We start from the raw sequence: 25,162 nt of genomic DNA on the forward strand, positions 1-25,162 counted from the left end.
GCCTAGGCTATTATTAGACCAGCCAGCAACTGTGGCTCTTTTGATTATTTCAACAGCTGGTTTTGTTGCTTCTCTAAAGACCCAAAAGTACAGCTCTCTCCTCCCCCTAGGAACTGCTTACCCAGATAAAGGGCTGTGTCAGGATCTGTTCCAAGACTGCTAAGGTAGATCTGCTGTTGCTGCTCAGGAGTACCCTGTCAGAGCCCCATCTGTCTCCTGCAGACTTGTTAAAGCCTACCTCCTTCCTAGGTACCTCCATTATTCACAGACCTTTATCAGGTATCAAGCCAGTGATGTGTTGTTGCATTTCACAGAAAACCCTAAAGCTGTTTATCACTTGAAAATACCAACATAAACTAGAAGTGCAGCACAGCTCACAGTCAGAGAGTATGGATGAGTGCATCTGGCAAGCACTCAGCAGAAAAGAATTATTTGTAAGAAATGGAGCTCTAGACATCTACCCTCTGTCTCTACTCCCTTAGAGTCCTTGCATGTTAGCAGATTTTGCAGCTGAGAGAAGTGGACGCGAACATACTATCTTACACATTCCTGTATATTACCCTACATACACTTGTTCTATAGGCATTTAAAACCTAAAGAACACCTCTAAGCTTGAATGCTTGTGACATTTGTACACCGACAGTGTCAGCACACCTACAGACAACATACCCTGAAGAATTCTAGCTACTGGTAAGCAACCTCCTTTTGGAGGCAATGCATATTGCATATTATTGAATGTTTTTTGCAATAAATGTTTCAGAAATATGATTTGAGTATTACATGCAATGCTGCCTTGCATTTTAATTTCATTTAAATGCTGGGAATTTTTACTTGTTTCCAGTAGTACTGATTGGAAACTGTTTCCAGTACTGTTTCCAGTAGTATGTTAGTTATTGCTACCTGAATCCTGTATCCACATATGAATTGTATCTTAGTTTGATCTCTTCCTTTCTGACGAAATCCATCTTCAATCAGTTCCAGGCATTTCCCTCTAGCTCTAAAACTCAGTCCCTGTCCCAAGTGCATTTCCCGCTGGCAGAGCTTGGTATATGGCCAAGCAGTTGCTTCAGAGACTTCATTACTTTATATAATTTAGGTATTGTACTTTCATTTTTAAGTAAGACTTCCCTTGTGAATGCTAAGGAACTCTTGATGATCGTCAACATTAAATGATCCTTCCATATTGTATTATTTGAGATTTTGGGGAATGTTTTCTTAGTCATAGCTGGAACTACTCTCTTCAGCGTGTTTTTCTTCAGCCTAAGATCTCTCCAAATGTATTTTTCAGTTTTATATGCTTGGAAGCCTCTGTGTTAATTTCATCAACAGCAACAAAAGGTTTAATTCAATCTTCTGCGCTCTTTGAATTTGTGTTATGTTCTATGGTATATTTCTGTTTTTTCTTTCCTTGGTAATTTTAAATGATAGCATGCTTCCTTTCCTTACCCCCCAGCAGTAGTGAAACACATCATACAAAAAGGAGATATTCAGGAAGCAGAAAATGGATGATCCTTGTCACTCTTCGTGCTTAGTGGAGTTTAGGAGCCGAATATGGGTGCTTCATTTTGGCTCCACAGCAAAGAACCAGCATACAAACACCACATACTGTTTGTTTTACACAGGAGATTCTCTTTTGTCTCTCACACATGCACATACAAGCGACTTCCCTCCCTCCCGCCATTCTGCCTCATACTTTCCCTATTGGAACTTCTTTTTTGTGTTTTTTGTTGCAGGTGAGGCTTTGCGGCACAGCCTTATAGCCTTATCTGTGACAGCAGTGCTCCACTGAGGAACTTTGTATCCAATTTAGATCATGTACAAGGCACGCTGATCTTGCATTCAAATTTGTGAGGCAAGATCCTTTGACTACCATGCTATCCACCCATGCAGAGGTCACCTGAAGCATAAGGCTTTTGAGAACCCATACCTGCAGTGGAAGGTTTGATTTGTCTGTTATATAGTGCTGCTGTACATCCAATTTTATGCCTGGCCTTACTTCCTTTTATGGTATAAAGCCTTATGTCCTTCTAAAGTGTAACTATTATACCATTTGAACACTAAACATTCCAGTGAAAAAAAAGCCTCTGTTAACGAACAACGATTGTAAAGTCAAGCACTGAAACACTAAGAAATGCATAGACAATCATTTGTATTCCCGCATTATATTTTTCAGTTTTGTGATCACATAGATTTTTTTCAACCTGCACGATCTGCTTTATTCAGTGTACAGAGTAGATGGTGCTTAGTGAGTCAGCACAGATATTGCTCAACATTAGGATTACTCAATGTTTTGTTGTATCTTCCTGGTCTAATTTGTGGTCACATACTTTATTTATTTACTGTCCCTTATTCACCTGCTCTGAAGCTGAATTTAACTTCCTTATATGCTCTTTTTAGTGGTGGAGTCATCTGTAAAAACGTTTATTACTTGGTTTTACAGTAACCATATGATGTGAAGAAGCAATGTAATTTCAATTTTAGATATGGGCAACTGAGGCCCAGGAAAAAAAAAAAAAAAGAAAAAAAAATTAAAGCTAAAACTACATCTGACTTCTAAGTGTCCAACTTGAAACGTGCCCAGATTGTTCCTATCGCTTCTGCGCTGGAAGTGGGTACCTCACCGGTTTCAAGTGCGTCCGTGAGATTACTTCAAGTCCTGAAGTAGTTTAAACCACCCTAACGAACCCCACGCCAGGAAACGCATCCTCCTGGAGGCGAATTAGCGCCGGCCGCCGTTTGAACGCCTGCCTGCCCCCAGCCCTAAGCCGCCCAGGGCCCAGCTCGGCAGGGCCGGGCAGCTCTTCTACCCCGCCGGCACCCCCCGGTGCTCCCGGCTTCCCGGCCCGCTCGCAGTGACTTGCCCTTTTCCCCTCCTCACCCTCGTCGTGAGGGGAGGAAGACCTCGGACCCCCTGGCCGCAAGCCCTTTCTCCCCCTTCGCACGGGGCCGCTCGGGTTCACACGCCCGCCCCGGTACCGGCGGTGACGCCCCGGCCCGGCCCCACAGGGCACCCGCGAGGTGCCCGCCGCGGCGGAGCGCTGCCCGGCGGCGGCCGCCAGGTACCTCCCCCCGCCACCGCCTCCTCCGCCCCCTTTTGTGGCGGTGCCAGGCGGCCGCCGGGTTTCCTGCTGACGCCGGAGAGCCGCGGATGGGCAGGAAAGGCCGCGGCCGCCGCCGCCGCCTCTCCCTCTCCCTCCTCTCCTCTCCTCTCCTCCCGCCCGCCGGCTCCCGCCTCGCCCCCGCTCGCCCCGCCGGCAGGAGCGCGGAGCGGCCCGCGCTGAAAGCTCGCCGGGAGAAGCGGGGCGGAGAGGGCGCAGGTGCGGGGCAGGCCCGGGGATCAGGGGGGCCGGGCGGCCGCGCTGAGGGGAGGGCGCCGGCCGCGGGCGGACATGGCAGCCCCCGCTTCTTGAATGCTGTCAGCCGCCCACCCGCCGCCGATGGCCGAAGCCTGGAGGCTGGAGGAGGACGAGGAGGAGCTGCGGGAGCTCGGCAGGAGGCACCGGAGGGTCGCCCTGAGCTCGGCGGCAGGTGAGGGGCGGGGGCGCGGCGGGCCGCGGCGTCGCTTGCTTCGGGCTAGCCCTGGCCCGCTCCCCGGGTCTGAATTCCTGTCGGGGGCTGGGCGGCGTTGGCGGTGCCGCCCCAACGTGCGCCGTCCCGGTCGGCTTCGCCCCGGGTCGGGTCGGGTCAGTTCAGTTCAGCTCCGGTGCATCCGAGCCACGGGCCGGCGTCAGCCCCGAGCGCGCTGCCGGCGGGCTCTCCGGCCCGAGGCTCGGCCCCGGAGCTCGCTCCTTCTCCGAGCTAATGCTAACGCGGACACGCGCTGTCCGCCACAGGCACGTCCAGGCGCTTAAGATGCCGTATCGGGAAACAAAATACCGATTTTTCTTGAAAGCGCCAAGCTGGAGGCACATCTAGGCGTCAAAGTTGTCCACATGTAGCCGTTTCCGTGTAGGTATGGGCAGCAGGCCTTGGCGAGCAGGAGGCAAGAATCGGCGTATACGAGAAGGCATGGAGACAGGAGCTTGGGAGCAAGCGGATTGATAAGTCTTTGTGGAGAGACTTGGAGGTCGCAACAAGCTTTTATTTGAAATGGTGGAATCCAGTGGACCCTGGCAGCAGTTGAAAGTATTTACTTCAGATGTCATTGTTAATTGAGGGGCAATGCGCGCCACCACCTTTCTGTAGCCACTGAGGTGTGAATGCAGCGTTCCTTTTTCTGTCAGTGTAAAAGCCCCTCCAGAATGAGTCATTTTCCTATGGTCTGTTTCCAGAGAAGATCTCAGCCGCACTGCATATTTAAAGTTGAATTTCAAATATTCTGATTTTTAATAATTATGGTACAACCTTAACGATGTAATAACTTCTACAATTCATGTGGTTTTGCATCCATTTGAGCAACAAGAAATTTAGTGTCTCCTCGTAGACGGCAAAAACACAGCAATTTGGAGGATCACAGAAGAAAACTTGCAACAGGCAGGTGCTATGGCTTCCAGTGACCCTAGGTATGTCACCACATATCTGGACAGGTGCGGAATTAGCAGGCGCCTATTGAAACTATTGTGGCTTGGCACGTGTGCAGGGTTTCACCTTGTCTAGGGTAGGGTGCAAATAAAAAAGTGTTGGTTCCTCTATGGTTTCCTCAATAGCTAAATGTTCATGCTGCTAGTTATGATGTCTGCTTCTTAAAGGTGTTTCTTTTGGAGATTTTTGTTAGCGGAAAACACATAATTGGTTTACCGGATGGTTTATATATGTATATAATCTTTGCCGCCTTCTTGTGGAACAAAGCTTGTTCCTAGAGTTTGTCTTTGGCGCAATGCTACTAATCAGTAATAAAGGGCCTAGGTCCTTTTTTTTATTTTTATTATTACTTTGTCCTGACAATGCCCCTTTGAAGTGGGTCAGGCACTGTTTACCTTACTAGTGAAAAGTATGTGTGAATGAACAGCATTCTGCTTTAGCTGTCTCACCTTCTTTCCATCTGTTTGCAAGACTACAGTGGACAATGGCACAGACTCCCAGCAGAGCATTCTTAAGGCATCCGTGAAGAATATCACCTGAGATGGATGAGGTTGCTGTTCTTCCCTTACTTGACAAGTCTCTTATACCTTTATTTACAAACCTATTGAAAATAAGTGGGGTTTTTTTGAGGTGTAATATGCAGTTACACTGCCAAAATGGTAATGTAAGTAGGTGTTAAATAACCCATTGGATATTTTTGCAGGGTTTAAGAAATGTCGTAGTTGCATCTTAGCAGACTGTCAATTTAAGCATTTCAGTCTGTTAAACTAATTGTGAATGTGAACAACTTAAACTTCTGGTATGCTCAGCTTACGCATGAAAGTGCATAAGGACAGTTGCTTACCTTTGTCCTGCACATACAAGGTGTGTATGCAAAGTGGTAGTTGAAAGGTGAAAGTTCACAAATGCTTCTGACTTACTAAACACTCAGACATGTAATTAGCACTGTTTTATTGGAGGACCAGAACACAGGAGACTGGAATGAAGTAGTAGTATTTTCCTTTGAAGCTAGTCACAGTTGTGCTATGCCAGATACTGTAGGATGAAGCCAGCTAAACTAATCTAACAGCTTGCCTCTGCTAGAGGTGTGATTTCTTTCGTGGATGTGCACTTCTGCTCTTTCTCCTGTGTCAGCTCTGTGGCTTGTCTGACCTGTTGGTGAGTGAAGTCACTGAAGTTGTGGTTTGGTGGCAGCCTGGGCTGATCTACCTGGTGGCTGCTGAGACCTTACTTGGAGCCCTTGTGCTCGCTAGGACCTGCACCAACCTGTTCTGGTGCGTTGGCTGAACAGAGAGCTATTTTTCTTGTTCTCTTCAGTGGATGGGAGCCTGCTGATTCAGCTTGCTGGAATGGTTTTGTACAGGTTCTAATGAATGTTGAAGCTGGCACAAGGGAAAGAGTAGGAACATGCAGCCGGAGGGAGGTAAGAGACTATGCCAGGAGTTAGTTTGGCTTAGGTTGCTGTGAAACTGCAGCCTGAGAGCTGTTAGAGATCTACTCATGTGGTGTTATTTATTTGGTTGGGTGGAGGGGGTTGTTTGGGTGGTTGGGGTTTTTTGCTGGATCGGATTGGGGGCTTTTTTACTGGTTTAATAGCTGAAGAGGCTTGCTTAAGCACTAGACAAATGCCAGAGCTGATGTTAAAGCAGGGAATGAAAACCTGGAGACATCAGAAGATGAGATGGGCAGAACTGTCCTTGTTCGTGGTGTTGTCGTAGATAGCTCAGCTGACTTGTCTGACTGCCTGTTTTTACCCCACTGCATGTCATGACGATGGAATTGTTTTCTCTGAATTCAAGAAAGCTTTTTAATTAGCATGTTCTGGAAAACCTGCGAGAAGATATTAAGTAGAGCAATTTGAGACTCTTCTAATGAAATTATTTTCCCTTTGAGAAAATGCTGATTGTTTGATTATTTTTTTTATATGTACAGGGTTTTTTTAAGTGATAGGGAGGAGAACTATGATACGTTCCTTAAAAATTTGAGAAGAATAAAGTTAGCTGCATAGGTTCATTAAACTGAATCATCTGGTCACCTGCTGTGGGAAAGGAAGCCAGTCTTGCTGGAAACCTTTAGGTTTCTTTACTGTAATATAAATAAGTAAAATAACGTGATCAATTTCTACCCCCCTTGTTTCATATTTCTGTCACATACATCACTGCTCTGGGAAGTAATAGAGAACACTGGATTTTTTCGTTTAGAATGTTAGTATTTTTATTTAGTTTGTTTTTAATAAAGTGGAAACAAAAAACCACCCAAACAACCACCACCAAACTAAACTAATATCCTATTTCCCCATAGACTTACTGGCTCTCTTCAGTCTGACTTTGGACCTTAATCTGGTGTACTTTCATATTCTGACTAGATTTTTATTCCGTGACTACTGACTAAAATAAGTGGACTTGCAGGAAAGTTTATAGTGAATATAGTAAATCTTAGTTATGAACTGCATTGGCTAATTGGGGTTGGACTAGATGATCTTTGAAGGTCTCTTCCAACCCAAACTATTCTGTGATTATGTGTCCTTGCCACTGCATTAGGGCTGAGGGAGTATCTTAGTATTCTGATATTATCTAAAGTGCACAAGAAATTTTTAACATACTCAGTATCTGTGTTATTTCACTTTGAATTCTGGTCAGTGTTCCTGGAGAAAGAATAGCCCATTATGGGTGTGGCAGATGTCTCCTTACTTAAAAATAAAATAAAATTGCCAAATACAGAAGTCAATAATGAAATTTATTTGAGTTCATAATGAAGAGCTATTGTGATTAGTACTTTAATGTGTGGTTAAAAGTACAGATGGTCAATAATACAAGGAAAGGCTTTGACATAATTTAATATTGCTCTGTTTTACTTATCACAAATGCTTGTCTGTGATTTGTTCACACACAGCAGCTGTAAATTTTGCACACGAGTTTTGCTATGCTTACTGAACATCTCTGTTTTCTTTCTGTTTGTGTGCCCCCTGCCTTCCCCCCCCTTCCCCCCTTCCTGTTTCTCCATAGTATTTCAGATGTTTTCTGGAACTTTTTCAACTCTAGTGGGCAATTTTAGATTATGGGTGAAATAATCTATTTTTGGTTGGTTGATTGACTAAGTGCTTTGGGGTTTTTTTTGCCAAAACAAGATCTAGCTCAGAGTTGGATCAATTCTTTACACTCCCACAACTCCCACATCAAACTGGCGCTGACTTGTTTTGGAAGCTGAGAACAATGAGCTGTGTCCAATATAACAAATTAATGTTGAATATTTCTCTACTCAACATGCTGAGAGGTTATGTGGGTACATTTGTGTAGTGTGTCTGATGAAATTCAGTGAACATTAATTTGCAGGCATCATGGACTTTTTACAGATAAATGAAGAATTTGATACAAGAATGTTCAGCAGTTGTTCCCATGTTAATGCAAAATATGTGTTTGGCTTTAAGAAGTAAAAAATAAGATGGTCTGAAATTCTTCATGAAATTCTTAAGTCTGAGACTGATTAAGTGATGATGTCATTTTAGGGTTCACTGGATCATTAACATGAGCAGCTTGATGTTAGTACTTCCCAAGGGGTGCCAGTGACCCTGGAGCAGAGAGGAAGCATGATTAGGAAAACGGTGGCTCTAAGAGTTAGTAGGTGTGTTCTTAAAATCTTAACTAAATCTTATATTTAAGAAGTGGAAATATCTGCATCTTACAGAACAGAAGTCAGCATTGTTCAGCTGGAAACTTCTTTATCTGCATGCTTCTTTATCCTTCAGTGCTATCTGGAAATTGTTTTGATTGTGCATAGCAACAGTAACCATTTATTGTCTCTTATTGAGAGAAGAAAAAAAAAATCCCGATGGAGCAGATCAGCTGTCTTGAATAAATGCATAAGGTCTACCTATGATCTGCTAGTCTGTCCACGTGTACACAAGAAGCCCTTAAAAAGAGGGCTGAGAGGAGAGTTGGGCGGGTGGGAGCGGGTATTTGTTTTTACTTATTTATTTATTTAATCAGTTGGCTCACAAGTTCAAAAATTAGCAGAGTTGGTTGCCAGCTGGGCATCTCTTCCCTCTTTCTCCTGGGATTCAGTCTGTTTTGTTTTTGTAGTCCCAATGCAGGCTCAAGGGCTTCAGTTTTAATAATTGCTTGAGGCACCACCACAGTAAAAAGATTGAAGAGCACAAATAATGTAATTCTTCTGTAATAATCTCTAACTGGTGCTAATATATTGTATCATGTAAGTATTAAAAAGATTACCTGATTAGGCCTTTCCCATGGCCTGTTGAAGTTACTGCACACATTTCCACTAAATTTCAGAGTCTTTGAATGTAGCTTGCTTGAGGTAAACATAAGATACTAACTAAAGCTTTTGTGGAAGTTAAATAATGTAGCCTATATGTCAAAATTCACCAACATATCTTGAAATTCAAGTGTGCTGTCAGTGGCAAGAAAAAAACCTGCTTGCAGTTACTTGGCCAAGAGTGTAGACTGAACCACAAAGAATGTCATGTCCTCTGAAGAAACAACCCTTCTAAAAATGAAGGCTGCTCTAAGGAAAATAACGGAATAACTTCTGATAGTCAACAGGGTCATTCCCTAGCCAACAAAACTGTAGAAGGACAAATAATAATAAGTATTATTATTATTAAGTGATGAAATGGACCTTCTTCATTTAGGTTATAGCCAAAGCAAGGCACAAAAATACATCTTTGCGTAAAGAGCAGTGAGTTTGTAGCCAGAGAATAACCCACTGAGTTATTGCCTGAAGACCATGCTGTTAACTGTGTTGCAGGCAATCATTTCCTGTCAAGGTAACAAAGGATAAATCAGGGTTGTTGCATAAAGAATGAGGATGGACAGCAAAGAGCAGAATGAGTCATAACCTCATTGCAAGAAGCTTTTACCATAGTCGTTGTTGTTTACAGATGGAAAAAACTTTAATATTTGTAAATAAATTTGTCAATATTTACTTTTGACAGTATAGCCTTGATTTAAAATCAGAAATAGAGAAGCAGTGTTGACACTCTCTCCATTAAAAGTTGATGTAGTTCTGCGTGTGTTGTTTCAATAAGTATCTCGTACAATATGTGCAGTATGAAAATAAAATTTATTTTGATAGCACTTAAAGCTATTGGACATAAACTTCTTCTCTTGATGCTTATTACCTATAGTTAAATACAGTGCTTTACATTTAGCATGGTTTAGTTTCTTTGCTTTGATGATTTTGTGTTTGTGGCCATGGAATTGTTGGCTGGAAAAGAGCGTCCTGCTTGAACAGGACTGTTGCCAAGGTTAGATCCATCCAGCCAAGGCTTTGACTAGCTGTGTCTTGAAAAGTCTCCCAAAAGAGAGGGATTTGCAGCCTCAGCAGGAAACCTGCTCCAGTGCTGCACTATCTCCTAGTGAAAGAATTTTTCCTCATGTTCAACCTGAACCTCCCAAGCCACTGTCCACTAACACCAGGAAGAGTTTGCATCTGGGATCTTTGTTGCTACCCTTCAAGTAGCTGTGTGCTGTTGTTACATAGCTCTTTTGCCTCCTCTTTGCCGCACTAAAGAAGTCTGGCCCCTTCCGCCTTCTCATTGCGCAGTCCTGCCTCGCTTATTCAGGTTCTCAAACTGTCCAAAAATGAAGTGGAAGCACTGGCTTTATTGCTGGCCAAGATTTTTACTCTTCTCTTGAAAAACAACATGCACCAAAGTTACTGAAGCATTCCAACAGCAGACTTGGGAAGACAATATATCATCTGTTTAACTGTGGTTTATGCTTGGCAAGCATCGTTCCCTTCAGTGAAGGACAAAAATAAGTTTTGCAGGAAAGCATAGATTTAGCGGTTGATGGCACGTAGCAGGAAAACTTCCTTTTTTCCCTCAACATGGTATGAATTTTGAAAGACACAGGGTTTTATGGATATTGGTATTTTTAAATTGACCATCTGATTTAGTGCTGTGTTACACTAACTGCTTCAGGTGGTGGTGCAAATCAGCAGACGTTTATATGGATTGTGTGTGTTATTCTAAAAACATCAGTTTGACATTCTGACTTGAGAATTTAGCATCTTCTTACAAGATTTAATGGAATTCTAAATAAGACGCTTCAAAGATGAACTTAATTAGTTTATGAGGTCTTGCATATGTTACAAAACAAATCTATACCTGCTTTCTATGGCTGTATGTAGCTGTATTTGGGTCCAGTTTGAAGGGCTGGATGAAAGCAAGGCTGAAAATGTTCACACCGTAGTAGAAGCTGAATGCAACAGATCTTATTGTTCATTTTCTTTCCTACTGCCTTTTTTTCCCTAAGCTTTTTAAGAGGTTGTTGTATTTATTTTGTGTGTGAGTCACCACCTCAGTCAGCTTGTTCAGGCTTTTGGAGAAAATGGGATCGGATCAGAACGTGCAGAAGATTTCAAATTATTGACATTGTCAGTCCTATAACTAATAGGGTGTACTGCCTCAGCCTTTCAGAGCTGTGATAGTAGCTCATATGTGCCCCACTGTGCAAACTGAAAAAAAAAACATGGAACAAGAATTTTATAATTTTCATGTCCTTAGGAACGTCATACTGAATCAGACAAAACGTTCATCTTCTCAGATGATGAGATGATGAACCTGTTTCTTAAAATTGCCACAAATGTCTTCTGGAAAGTATGCAAGAAACATCTCTTAGGATTCAATATTTACTTCCAAGAGAGATTCCTTCCTCTCTGCAGTCAATGTCTTAGCAACTTCTTGGAGGCTGCATGTGAAAGGCCCTGCTAAATTGTTGCCAATGGATTTATCTTTCACGAGTTTAATTCCTTTTTTGAATCCACTTACACTTTGATCTTAAAATCTTACATGGTAGTAAGGAACACAATTATTGATTATATAAAATCAGTTACTACCTTTTACTTGCTGGTTGGTATTTTTACTGGGTATTCACTAGTTCCTGAATTGTGATGATAAATTTCTCTATATTTTGCTTTTTTAAGATGGTTTTCAGCATGGTGATTTACACTTTTAAAAACTTCAGTAAATTTTCAAGCACCGTGTTTCCTACAAAGGGGTTTCTGATCCATTCTGCTTCTAGACAGAATATTGTGTGCATAAAAGAAGCCATTTGATTTTTTTTGTTCAGCTATAACATTTTGATTCTATTTATAAGAGATAAGCTAAAATGAATATAAATTGTTTTCTTAAGGTGATAAATTTGTATTCATCACGCACTCTGTCTTGCATTAAAACCTGAGCACTCAATATCACAGATCTACACATGAAAATTGATTCAGGTTGTGCACATCTGTGCTAAATCATTTACAAGAATTTTTGAGTGTACAGTGTGCTGTGATGTTATTCATTATTAAAATACTGTTGGCTTATCCTGTTGTAGTGATGGGACATAAACACCTGGAAACAAGCTCAGTATTTTGATAACTTTCTCATAATAAATTGCTCCGTCAGTGTGCTGTATTCATTGTGTAACTGTCTGTATTGTAAATCTAGGGTACAGAAACTAATAGAAATGTGGGACTTGGGATCAAAGTAGAAGTTTTGGAAGAAATCTCTCTCCTTCTTTGAAAACAGTATTGTCAGGTGCCACAGTTTATCTGATGGCAAATGCTGTAAGCTTTGGCATTTGTCATAAGCTTGTCAACCTTTGCAAGTATGTCTGACGAAACACCCAGTGATCTCCAGACTGGAATGATGAAGTTCACTTGAGAATGGAGTTCCTGAGGGTGGGACACCCTGTTTAAGCAGGTAAAGACAGTGCTTGGAAGAGTGTCACTAACAGTGTGGGACAGGTATCGCTGAACGATGAGATAGGATAATGCTGCAGACCTCATGTATCCAGCGCTCATGGGCGTAACTTCACGATGACAAAATCTGTTTTTCTGTGCTGGTGTGCAAAGCTTGCTATAGATAACCAATATCATCTCTGGGAAATGCATAGTAGCTGATGCCGTGACGTTAGGCACGCTTCATTTCTCTAATTGCTGTCCACTAGCTTGATGTTGGTGGATCAGTTATTAAGAACAATTTAATTGAGGTGTGTCATTATGGTATTTTACTCTTGGCACCGTAGCAATGTAGAGGTACTTATTAGTGTATTTACAGAGGCTGGATGCCTCTGACAGGATCTGTAGGCCTTTTTGGTGTGTGCATGGGAGTGGCAAGAGGAGAGGTCTGGGAGCGCGTGGGAGGAGAGGTATTTCTCCAAGGTACCAAAGAAATCAAACAGTGTCTGCCAGCATTACCAGAGTGCACAGGAACCATGGGTTTATCTGCAGTAAACACAGGATCCTTTGTTTTGAGGGTTTCTGGATGCTTATGGCTTTGACATCCTTTTGCTTGTTCATTTAAGGCTGCCGTATGGTTTTTGCAGCCTCTCATTGGACAGTAGGGAAACTGCTTCATGTTACCGTGAGTAGCAACAGAATGGGTGGAATTTGCATTTAGAGACTGACAACAAGATGCACTAACCTGATGTCAGGGCTGGAAGCAGCTAAATAATTACTTTTATGATAGCTGCTTTTTCTATTGTGTATTTTTTGAGAGGCTGTAAGGAGGAGAAGTCCAACAGCTAAACATTTGGAAAAACAAATGAGAAGGCTCCGTGAAATACTGTAACTTCTCAGGAGCCCAGAGTTAGGTGCAGGCAGCTCTTGCCTGAAGTACAGGGGCCACATGTGAAGAATGAAAGGTGTATGCATCTAATATGAGTGGTTGTTTATAATGCATTTCTTAGAATTGTGACTTACAGCTTCATTTTGTACACAGAGACACAGTATTTTTATTATGATTTGTATATGTTTTGTCAATTGTGTTGAATTCAACCATGTTTTCAATTTTTAATTAAAAAATAATACACCAAGCTGTGTGTTGTGAACCATACTCATTTTTACTGAGCATGCTTGAAGTTCTTATGAAGTGGTATAAAAGCCCTGTGCTCTGGAAGGATTGCCTGCCTCTTTTTCATCACAGCAGGTGGTGTTTCTATTTCATGACTTACTATTTCCTTGTTGTCCCCCTCCTCTTTCCTCCTGTCTTCTTTCGTTATAAAACATTGTTATTTTCTTCTCTTTTGGAGCTTGGGAGAATATATGTATGTTCCCCACCAGTTAGGCAAGTGGACCTGAGTTAAGAAGGCAATGGCACTGGTGTCCAGTGACGGCATCTTTTCTGTCCTTGTTACAGTCAGCGAGGACCCATGGACTTCCTCAGTCATCTTCTGCTCTTTAGCGCTTTTACCGATTACCCAGGACTTCTGATGCGCTCCCACTGTTTGAACTGGGCTCCCCTTTCAACTTCCTATCTCAAGTTGTACAAGACCCTAATTCAGTGTTGGTCAGATGAGTCTGCACACCTTCATTTTCCTGTGGACCGGCCTGATGCAAAAGACGTGGCTACAGAGCGATCAGATTTACTGCACAGACACGCCTTCTGCATGAAGTGAAATCACAGTGCAAGGAATCCAGCTGTACACAGTGACTTCTGGTCAGGATGGTCCTCAAGGACCAAAGGGCACATGTATGCAGATTTGCATGCACACGTTACACCAGTAACAAAGGAGTCTGAGGTACCTTAAAGGGGATTTGGTATGTGTTTAACACTTCACTTGGAGCAGATGTGGATAAACTCATCTTACACCTCAGTAAAATGTCTTCAGAATGCCAGGTTACTCACATCTTAAAAAATGAATTTTGGATGCTGATGTTTACATTCTCAAATAATATGCATTAAAATATGACATGTTTCAAGAATAGAAGAGTGCTGGGCTTCCTGTTCTCTGGAATACTAGCTTAAAGTTGCACAAGTTTTAAGCATGTGCCCAATGCTAATGGATGAGGGTTATCTCAGATTGCAACAATTTATTGGGATATACCAACATTATTAAACAAATCAATTTTTACACCTTTGAATTAATCCCTTTTATGATGTTTCTAGATCTTGTAATCTTTCTTTTATGATAAAGTGCAAGAGACCTTTTTGGGAATAATCCATTTTGTGGTACTTAAGAAAAATCTGGTGCATGTGAGAAGCAATTGCTTGCATTCACTTTCCCAGAATTTTGTATTTCTGTATGGCTGTTGGGCAGTATTACCAATGTCACTGGAGGAAAACATTTTGTTAATAGGCTAATTTCAAATGCACTTCTATAGAAAATCAGTACTTGCAACAAAATCATTGAGGTTTAAGAATGTTCTTGTTAGGTGTCTTTATGTGGACTGGGTAAACAATTTTGGGATTCTTTCATCATAAATAGTGACAAGGGACCACAAAATATTTAAAGAACAAGCTATTGAGTATTTCAGTGGTATCTTAAGAGAAATAAATATAGTTATTTGCGTGGTACAGTTCTTCTGGTTTTATAGAGGTTTTTCTTTTATGGTTGAGTGTGTTACAATCTTTTCTTTTAATAAGTAATTTTCTTTCTCTCTGCATCATTTCATCCTGCTAGTCTCCAAATTCCTCCCAAAGTGCAGACTTATGCCCTTACCTGCACTCACCATAATGTCCAATTCCTAAATTGGAAGCGGTGTCATCTCTATTGCTGTCAGTGGCTTCACAGGATGAAATAAGCCAGAAAGGATTCTTCTTGTTTGTTTATTTTAAAGCTGAATTAGTTTCCTGTGTTACAAAAGTGGGAGTATCTTCTGCTGATATTGCTATTCAGCTCTTTATTGTGAATCCATGTCTCGCGCACATTAAATAAGGCTTAACTACCAAGTGCATAATGCATAAGGTTACAGTGGAGACATTTGTTGTTGAGGTTTGCCATCTCAACAATCAAAACATTGTTTTGGGTAAGCAAATTCAGAAAACTTAATTGCCCAATGGGACAGGATTGTTGGGTTGGCAGGGAGAGTGGGAACGGTGAAATTTGCAAGTGTTTTATGTCCAAGAATAAATATTCTTACTATATAGCATAGTAGATGGAGATTACGTCTTTTGAAGGTAGGGTGTGATTTATCAAAAATTGTAAATGATTATCTGAAACGTATACAACAAAGGCTGTTTCTACAACACGTGCTTTTGTGCTGTGTAGGTCAAAGGAAACTGCTTAAATGGTGGAAGTGATATCCCCTGCAGTCATAGCCTCAAATTATCCTGCCTGTGGCCAGGAATGCACAAGTTTAAGAAACTGCTGTTTAACAGGAAAAAATCCAAAACAAACAAGCTAAATGCCCTGTAGAAGACTTAAAGAAAATGGTTCTTTTTATATTATTTTCAGAAAGCCTTTTATCATGATTGGCTCAGTCACTCAAGAGCACTATTTCTCTGTGCATATTTCAGGTCTCTAGGCATAGAGTGTGCCCTAAATTAGTGTGGTAAGGGGCATGTTGTGACAGGTAAGTGCACCTACGCACAGGTGTTCAGAGCTGTACTTTTGGTGCTGGTTGTGCTGGTCCACAAGCAGGGCAAACCCCCGAGGAGAAAAAGAATTGAATACATTTGGATCTTGGATATAGTGTATGAATGTTTATAAGATGCTCTGTTAGTACAATGTAGGAACCACGAGTTTTACACACGTGTAACTGTATTGCATTTATTGCGTGTTGTGTATCAGCACCCTATGGCAGGCAGACATACGGTACCATAAGGCTCTGAGCTCTGTTGTCTAGTTGAGGAATAATGCAGAGCCTCTACAGGCATGCTGAATCTCTGATTTGGGAAGAAAGATATAGTAGCGTGCTCTTGAAAGGTAATTCCTTTTATGGAAATGCTAGCAACATCAGAGAAATGTTTTTCAGAAATGTAGATCTAACATTTCTGAAATGCCTAGAGAGGAAGGTATTTTGTGGTTATAAATCTTTTGTCCATCAAAAAGTTGGGCCAATCAGCATTTTCCTCATGAAAGTATCAAAAAAAATTAAGTAGTAGGGCTTGTCTTGAGTAGCTCCCACTGTGATTCTGATGGTGTGCAGATACCTATGTCTGCTTGTACCTGAAGTACATAATCTAAGAATTACATTGCACTGATCAGCAGGGTTGTCTTGTATGAAGATGTGCAGATTTGTACTTTCAGGAGTTGCTCATTTCTTGAAAAAAGAGCTTTAGAAACAACTGTCTCCTAAATTTCCTTCTTAAACAAGTGTGGTAAAAGGTACAAGTGTGGTAACATATGCATATGCTTCGTATATTTGATTGCCTATATACTTTATCATTCACAGCCTGAGAACAAGACCTGTTCCCAGTGCTCAGTTTGGTCTAGGTTCTTACAACACAGACCTTTTTGAGAAGCAGTAAGAGCTTACACAGTCTGTTTCCTTTCTCTCTTGTTTCTGCATTAGGCGCACTCTTATGCTGGCATGTATGTTCACACTGATGCATGCACACTTTTGCTGTTGCAATGAAGGAGTAACATAGGAGCAAGAATGAGGGGGTGGAAATTCAGAGTCACAAAAACAAATTGGCAGCAAATGTAGCACTGGCAAATGTGGCCTCTGTCCAGTAAATTTTTTTTTCACTTATATATTGTACAAGTGCACAGAAGGCTTTAAAGATGACTATAGTTTATCGCTAATCTCTTTAGCAAGTTAAAGAATATGGTGTTTGGATAATTACAAGCTTTATGGTGGTCAGTAGGTTTCAAGGTTGAATACTCAAACCACAGAGGTTCAGTGCATTCTTAGGTATGTGTTGGGGTCCCCTCCCAGCCATATATCAGTCATGCTTAAGGGTGTGGGAAAAAAGCATTACACCAAGTATGAAAAACTGCCGGAATGCTTTGTCCTTACAAGATTCGGTGACTGTTTAGTATTAAAACTGACAGGCTAGTGTAATTTCATTTGGGGGGGTTATAATGTATTTTTTTCCTGCAATGTGCTGCTCTGGAATTCAGCAGCATACTGTAGAATTTAAAGCAAGTATAAAAACTGTCTGCTTTTACAATTATAAACTTTGAGTGTGTCCTGTTTTTGTGGCCTTTTGGAGTAAAGGGAAAGCTATACATAAACTAAATGAAAAAAGTTTCTTCCAAGCCTCTCATTAATCTCTCCTTGAGCCTTCTGCCTTTTAAACAACTGATAAGGGACTCTGCTGTTACGATACTAAAATACATAAATAAATGTTCAGTTTTATGGGTTTTGTTGTATAGCAGTTCCTAATAAAATTGAGTGAAATTTATAGTAGATTCTATACAGTGGAATTAACTTGTGTTGTTCTGACTCCTTACCTGAGAGAAGTGCTAAAAAGAATGAAGAGTTGCTGTGAGCCACAGTGTGCCTTAACAGAATGGAAGACAAAAAGATTGCAGTATTACTGGCAGTTATTGCTTATCTCAGTGCAAATAAAGCAACTAGCATTGAAAATCCTGTATAAATGCAGACCTTTATCCCAGAAAATGTGCAGTTTAGTTTGACTGAGGGCCCCATCCACGTTGGCAATTTGAAATGGAAATTTGGGGCTCTTGATCTAATGAGGTTGGCTAATGGGGACTGTTGGACCATTTAGTTATGATCAGATGGGTAATAGTCAAGATACATGTTACTAAAACAATGGTAGGAGCCATTGCATTTCTACATGACGCACTGTAAAGCTGCTGCATTGATCTTGGCATGTAGGTTTGTTAAGGCCTGGAAGCTTACAAAAGTGTGCTCATTGGGGATTAGTGCATTCTGATTAGGGGAAGTTGTATAGCCTCTTTCAGCAATTGCTATTCTGAGACTATGACTTCTCTGTATATTTTGTATTTTGGTGTTCCCAGCACTGCTTAAGAGCACACTGTTCCCATTGCTTGGTTTATCTAGAGGTTTTCCATCGTTACAGAAGTATTGTTATAAGCATCTCATGCTACTTTTCATTATGAAACCAGTGCTGTGCCATCAGGGGCTATAAACAACAGAGATGGAGACAGCTGGTTGCTCTAACTACACCTCTTCCTGAAGAGTGTTATGACGTCCTGCCCCCTCTGGTGGCTGCTCAATTCAAGACCCATAATTAAGATGAAAACCACAGTATTTCCCAGAAATGGAAATGGTATGTGCCTCCCTTTGCTCCCTTCAGCCAGTTCAGCTTTTAAAAGAGATCAAGCTGTGGGATGGGGTTAAGAGTAGGAAGTTACCTACCTCAGGAGGTAGTTGCATTGGAAGTTCCTCAGCAGCTTTGCAAGTTCGAAACGGCAGAATGTGTATTAACTTTCCACTAATTTTTCAACAGCATTTCATGTTTATACTTAAATTTTTTTCTAGTGAGAGCACGCTTTTCAGTTGAAGTTACTCCTAGCAACATGATACTTTGAAGAAGCAAAATAAACAGAGAAAAACAATGGCTCTGTTTGGTGTGAGTTGCCTTTTTCCTTTTCTTTGCTTGTCTTCCAGAGACAAGAGTGAATGCCATAAAAGCTATTGTTTTCTGCTTTGGTGGTCTTTTTGGCAAAAACTTAAGCTATTCTGAGTTTGTGGAGCAACTGAAATAATGTTGTGTCAGTTATTTTTCTCCTGATGGTTATGTTTATATTTTCCTTGAGAAGAAAAACTGTTCTATCATATTAAAAGCAAACAAACAAATAAGATAATTTTCCCATGCTTGAAGGGTAAGAGAATCACCAGTTAAAGAAACCTGACCCTTTCTAAAAGCAACTGGAACATGACATTTCTGTCTGCTGCTCAATCTGTGAATGCTGAAAAAAGGCATAATGTGTCCGTGGTATTGATGAAAGATACACAGCACGATTTTGTAAATAAACACTAGATTTGCCAAACAGTTGTGGTATGAATAGCAGATCTTTGTGTGCTGATGCTTTCCTTGATTCTTCTGCAGTGCTTAAAACTTGGTGCCAGTCTTCCCAACCTCAGCCAGGAGTATCTGACTTCACCTCATCTTCTCCACCTGCCAGCTCCTTGACTTCTTGCACTGTATCCTGCTGCTGAACAAAGATAATTATTTCTCCCACACTGGCTGTATTTGTATAAGGGCAGCAAAGGTTTTGTAAAGAATAGATGATAGTATGAAGTGGAGAAAATCTCTTTAAGTATGGACTGTGGGACGTTGGAGGATGGTCAGTTCTTATGGATTGAGAGACTGCAAGTCTCTGGCTATGGGAGTTGTGGATTGAAGGACAGGCAGGAAGAACTTTTTTTCTGTCTGTGGACGAACCATCTTTGTGCTGTATGCCTGTGCTATCTGAGCTATCTGGCAATATCTGCCGTAGTAAAATTAGACATGATAGCACTGCACCACCTCTAGGGTAGTTGTCAGTAAATCGAGAACAGATCTGCCATGCTAGCACAAATTCTGAACTACACACTGTTCCCCTCTATCAGGTTAGGGAGATGATGCTGATTTTCAAGAACAGTTCATTAGCCAAAATAAACTTAGAATCAAACAATCCAGTTCTCTAGCTTGTGAATACTAGCTGCTTAGGAATTCCTAGCCTATTTGACTATAGCTACATACACAGTAAGGACTTGTATTACTTCAGCAACACAAGGATAGGAAGAACAGTACTGGTGTCTCATCTGTGGAAGCTTGCGTCTGGAAGGTATCATCTGTCACTGGAAGTGGAATTTTTTCCTATAAATTTCCCATGCTGGAGTGCAGACTGCTCTATTTGTTCATTGTGCATGCTAGTCCAGCAAACATTCAATGTTTGCTCTAATCTGACATGCGGTTTTGGCTTCCAGAGTTTAGAATTGAAGGATATACAGTACTGTGCTAGAAAGACATCATGTCCTGTAATGTTTTATAGCAATTTATGTCTTTGATATAGAGGAATATTGGTAGTGCAGGATTTGATTTTCAGATCCTTGCATCTATACAGTTGTCTTGCTTATTTCTGTTAGAAAAGATTACAAAGAGATCTCTCAGTTGTTAAGGTAACATGTATAGAGTAAAAGAGAATCAGCTGTGGACATGCACTTTAGTGACCCGACTTCTGCAGGCCAAGGATTTGCCTGCAGAATGTAGGAATAGGATCTCCGTGTGTGTGTGTTTAAATGTAACATATGTACGTGTGTGTGTCTATTAAAAAAAAAAAAGATTTGCCTGTTTTCTTCTGGGCTTTCATATTCTAGAGGTGTGTGACATCACTTGAATTGGTGCTTGTATGTAATGCTAAAACAGCATCTAGAACTGCAAAATTTAAGCACTAAATTGAAAGATTCAGCTCTTTCAGTCTCTTGTTATACTTGATACTAAATCAAATTTAAAAGATTAAGTTCACAATAACCTTAAACAGGTGCAGGTTTTATTTCTACTTTAAAATGCTAACGGTGTGCTTGTAGGATTACATTTCCCTTTGTTATTTTTAGTAAGACCAGTGTACATGTGGATGATGTGCTTTCACTAAGTTTAGCAGTAAATAAAATGTGTAAAAAAAAAAAAAAAAAAAAAAAAGAAGAAGAAAAAAGGTAATGTTTCCTGTTTCAACATTTCAATAAAACAAAAGGGAAAAGGGATTTCCTGAATGAGCTGGTTGCAGTGGTGTGGCCAGGCTGTGGTGGATCTGCCGACTCGACGTGGGCTGAGGGGGAGAGCTCCCAGATGCTGTGTTTACATGTGCTCTGACACCTTTTCTTCCTTCTTACTGGTTTATTCACACGATCGTTTTAGAAGTGGGAAGGTTTTGTCTGAATACTGGGAGGTTGTGGCTGTGTACATAACAGGGAACACTGATAACAAGCAACATATGGCAGGCAGATTTCAGTAGGAAGTCCTGCCTTATTTTTTTCAGTGCTCACAGGTTAGGAGATTATATGAACAAATGATAAGGATGGAAGGAGCCTTTCTGTGTGTGTTTGCTGCAACTCTAGTTTGAGCTATACCGTGCTGTTTCTAGCTAACAGAGTAGCACACGGTGTGATGAGATGGAGATCACTGTGAGTCAGAAACACAATAAATTATACACTGTGTGGCTATGACAGCTCAATAGGAGCACCTATGGATAGAAAAAGTGTTAGATACTTCTTTGAGCACTGTTGACATGCAATAATTTTTTACCACTTTAATGAAAACATAATCAAATAAGCACATAAAACTTGGAGAGGACAATATTTCTTCTGTACATGAGATAAAGCTACACAAACAAATGTGTGCTATTAAGAGAACAAATTTTATTTCAAATGCAGAGCTTTAAGGTTAAAAATACAATCTGTGAGTATGAAATTTTTTTTAGGAAGACTCTTATTCTTCTGTATAGACAAGCTTTTCAGTAAAGTGTTTACTAACACAGGAAAAATAGCTTTCTGTTTAAAGTACACACAGATGGAATCAGAAGCAAAATTACCGTGGTCAGTGGAGATTATATGTAGCTATAAGAATATCCTTCTAATTGCATAGTGGATCTTTCTGTAATAAATGATTAAGCCCCCCTCTAATTTTAGAATATACATACCTTAGGAGGACACAAATCTCAATTGCTTCTTTCAGGTAGTTGAAAAGGCATGCGGTAAGAGATATTCTGGACTTACAATATAACTGATAATATGTGAATTCTGATAACAGTGGTTATTTTTTAATGCTTGTATGATAATCTTAACTCTTAGGAGAAGTATTTTATACTTTCTTTGTGTAGCGGAGCTTTAAAAAATAAAAAAAACTTTTAGAAATTTATCTAGAGATGGCTTTAGCAACTGATAAATTGTTCAGCAAAAGAAGTTTATCTGAGTTATGATTGTACAGTGTAGATTTTTATTTGCAGGTCAATCTCAGTGCAAATAAGCTTCTTGAAATACTCACAGGATAAAAAAAAACCTTTCTGAAAACACAGAAAGGTTCAGTATCTAGAACACCCAGAAGTCAAAGAGTTAATGATGGGGCTGCACTGGATTCAGTGTATTTGCAGATGTTGCTGCAACCAACTGGTGATTTTTCTCCTATCCTGTCAGGGAACTCTGCCAGCCATGATTCATGGAATGATTTTTTTGCGCTGAGTAATCTGTGGTTTTTCTTTTTTCCTCTTCCTTCTCTCTTATTTTTACCCTAAACTAAGGTCCTATTCATTTCAGCTAAAGGGAGGGGAAGCTTCCAAAGCATTAATACAAAACATTAAATATACTGTGTTTTGAGTAGAGGAATTTTAACAAACGTTAAACTTGCAATAATTTTATTTGGTCTCAGGCAGAGTAGTCCAGTACAGAAAAACAGTTTTGTAACAGAATTGGCTTTTGGTTTTGCTAGTCATACAGTGTCACAGTTCTTTTAAGAGTTCTGTACTAGTATTGCTAAAGAACATCCAACTTTTGTGCTGATATTATGCCTCCTTTCTCACAGATCGCTCTGAAAGAAATAAACCAGACTGCCGTTCTTCAGGGTAAGAACCGTATTTCTGTATTTATTCTTCTTTTCTTTTCCCTTTTTTCCTTAATTTTTTCCTTTTATGGGATGAACTAGGAAATTAGCCAGAAAAATAAAAATGCCATTCTTCTACTTCTCTGTTTTGGTAACAGTAATGAAATAGCAAAATAACTTTGTGTTAAAGGTAATTGTTTTATATTCCTTATGGACAAAATTTTCCAGGGTATTAACAGGGCTTACTACACTGTAATTGTGTGCACTTAGCATCCAAAGGCTTGTTTATGTATCACGTACAGGGTTGTTTGGTAAAACTGTGGTTTAAGACAAGAAGCCCTCATGACTTTTGCTTCTTTGAACTGTTTGCTTCTGTAGCAAGGAAAATAATTCTTAGTTCAGTCAAGAATAGCAACGCTTTATTCCATTAACTCTGATCCCATCATACGTAAGGTTTCAAAACCAAGAGAAGCAAACGAATGGGTATTAAACAAAACGCATGCACACACATATGCATATTTTGTGTTTATTTAGAACTTCCATCAGCATATGCCATGAACTTCTAAGATATTGATTTGCAAGGCCACATTTTCTGTTAAGTTTCTGAGTATTCTGTAGTTGTTATCCTCTTGCTGTTTAAAAAATCTCTTTCTCTTTTGCCTTATTTCCAAACTCTCCCTCTTAATTCTCTACCAGGGAATAGGATTTTGTCCGTATCCTGGGGTGGATGATGGGATTTTAATAAAGTAAAGTGATAGAACAGACCAGCTAACACTGGCTCTCCCACTCCTTTGTGAAAAGCCTTTCTAAAGGATGCCCCTGGTGTCCAGCCTTCTGACATGACATGACCTTTTCATTCGATTTTTAGAGTCTGATTATTATTTTTTTTCGTTACATTTTTACAGTACAGTGGGGTAGCTTTTATAGCCAGAAGAACAGAGGGAACTGTAGCCACTTCTTATAGCACAGTTGATGTGTTGTATCTACCTTGTGATGTGATGGAAGAGAGGATGCTTTTTCCTTCCCTCCCATATCCACAAACAGCACTGTAGCTGTTTCCAGCAGTATGTTTAAGTTGCAGGGGAGTATTGCCTTTGTCTTTGATTACTTATATCTACTTAAAACATCAATCGCTGTATTTCCTTTTATAATTAAAAATACTTAACTTTTTTTCTTAAAATGATGCAGCTACAGTCTACATGTTTGAACTTTTATTAGATCATGTCATATTACAATAATGTCAAATAAATCCAAATTATTATCAAAAGGAAATCTAATTTTATCAAAGCATTTAGTTTAAGGTTGAAACAGTTTCAGTCTGTTCCCCTTTCTTCTGGCTGGTCCTTCCCACCAGTACCTTTTTGCTCCAGAGTATATTTTAGAAGTTCTCTAATTTGGAACAAAAAGCAAAGTAAAACTTCATATTTTTTCCATGGAATTGGAATTTCAAATGTGGACCAGCTCTGACAGTAAAACACTGCCCTAAGTTATCTAGGTTACAGATTCCAAATTCTCACGTGGAAAGCACAGATAAATTAACATATAATGTAGGTCGCTAATAATGTTGATAAAAATGCAGCTTTCAATAGTCTTTCATTCATGTCAGTAGAGCATGTGCTTTGTAACCATATGTATGCATCTTCTGCCCTCTTCTCAGTCTCACTGGCCATCATGTCATGATAGTTTTGCTTTCCAGGATGAGCTATGAGGAAGAAAAGTCATTGTTTAAAGAGTAGTGTGGTTTTGTGCATGTCTCGCTGCTGCTTCTAGGCTAGAGCCTTAGATGACATACTCTGCTAATTGATACTGCTACACTTTGTGGTTCATCTCTCATTATAGTTTGAAGCATAATCCCATGGTGACAAATTGCTGGGTGAGATTCTTATCCCCAGTCTGGCCGTGTCATGTCTGGGAAAAGAGCTGCAGCTGCATGAAGACCAGAGCCCCTTCCTGTAAGAACTGAGGGAAAACTAAATAGTGAAGTATGCAAGACTTAATTAAAGTGCAAAATACACTTCTCTTGTAACATGGGCAGCATTTCAGAGCTGTTTTAGTTCCACTGGGGACAGTTTTATGGCTTATGCCGTTTTATGATGAGCTACTACACCCACGACACTTTCCTCTCTGTGGGCAGCTCATGGCCAGGGAAAGAGAAAATACAATGGCTCAAAGACATCTTGTCTACTTTTTACTTAAGCTGCATGTTGTGGGATGCATCTCTTGAAAGTGCAACGTACCATCCCTCTCATGATCTAAAGCAGAACAAAAATGACCCTGCAGGTCTTTGTACTTACACTCAAGGTCTAGTAACAAGAATTTCTGCACTAGAATTACTATTAAATAATGGAGGTGGACATCGGGATACTAGCTGACCAGATGAAGACATATGCAATAAGCCTTAAGAAGGGTAGATATCCTGAGATGAAATAGTGGGTGTAGATGTTTCCAAGAGAGAGC

At 40.4% G+C, this 25,162-nt stretch overlaps 1 protein-coding gene across 3 annotated transcripts in view; it reads left to right on the forward strand.

Moving 5' to 3' along the window:
* The first annotated feature begins 3,036 nt into the window (after positions 1–3,036).
* The window catches only part of SH3D19 (SH3 domain containing 19), an 86,992-nt gene continuing 64,866 nt past the window's right edge, over positions 3,037–25,162 (forward strand). Inside the window, exons 1-2 of one of the 3 annotated variants that reach the window (XM_030008656.1) lie at positions 3,426–3,528; positions 22,688–22,727. In XM_030008656.1, coding sequence (XP_029864516.1) covers positions 3,438–3,528; positions 22,688–22,727 — 131 coding nt within the window. In that variant the 5' untranslated portion in view covers positions 3,426–3,437. Of the gene's footprint in view, positions 3,529–22,687; positions 22,728–25,162 lie in introns of all 3 variants that reach the window. The other 2 variants (XM_030008638.2, XM_030008648.2) reach the window with 2 other exon arrangements.

This window comes from Aquila chrysaetos, chromosome 1 (genome assembly GCF_900496995.4).
Source record: "Aquila chrysaetos chrysaetos chromosome 1, bAquChr1.4, whole genome shotgun sequence".
NCBI lineage: Eukaryota > Metazoa > Chordata > Aves > Accipitriformes > Accipitridae > Aquila > Aquila chrysaetos.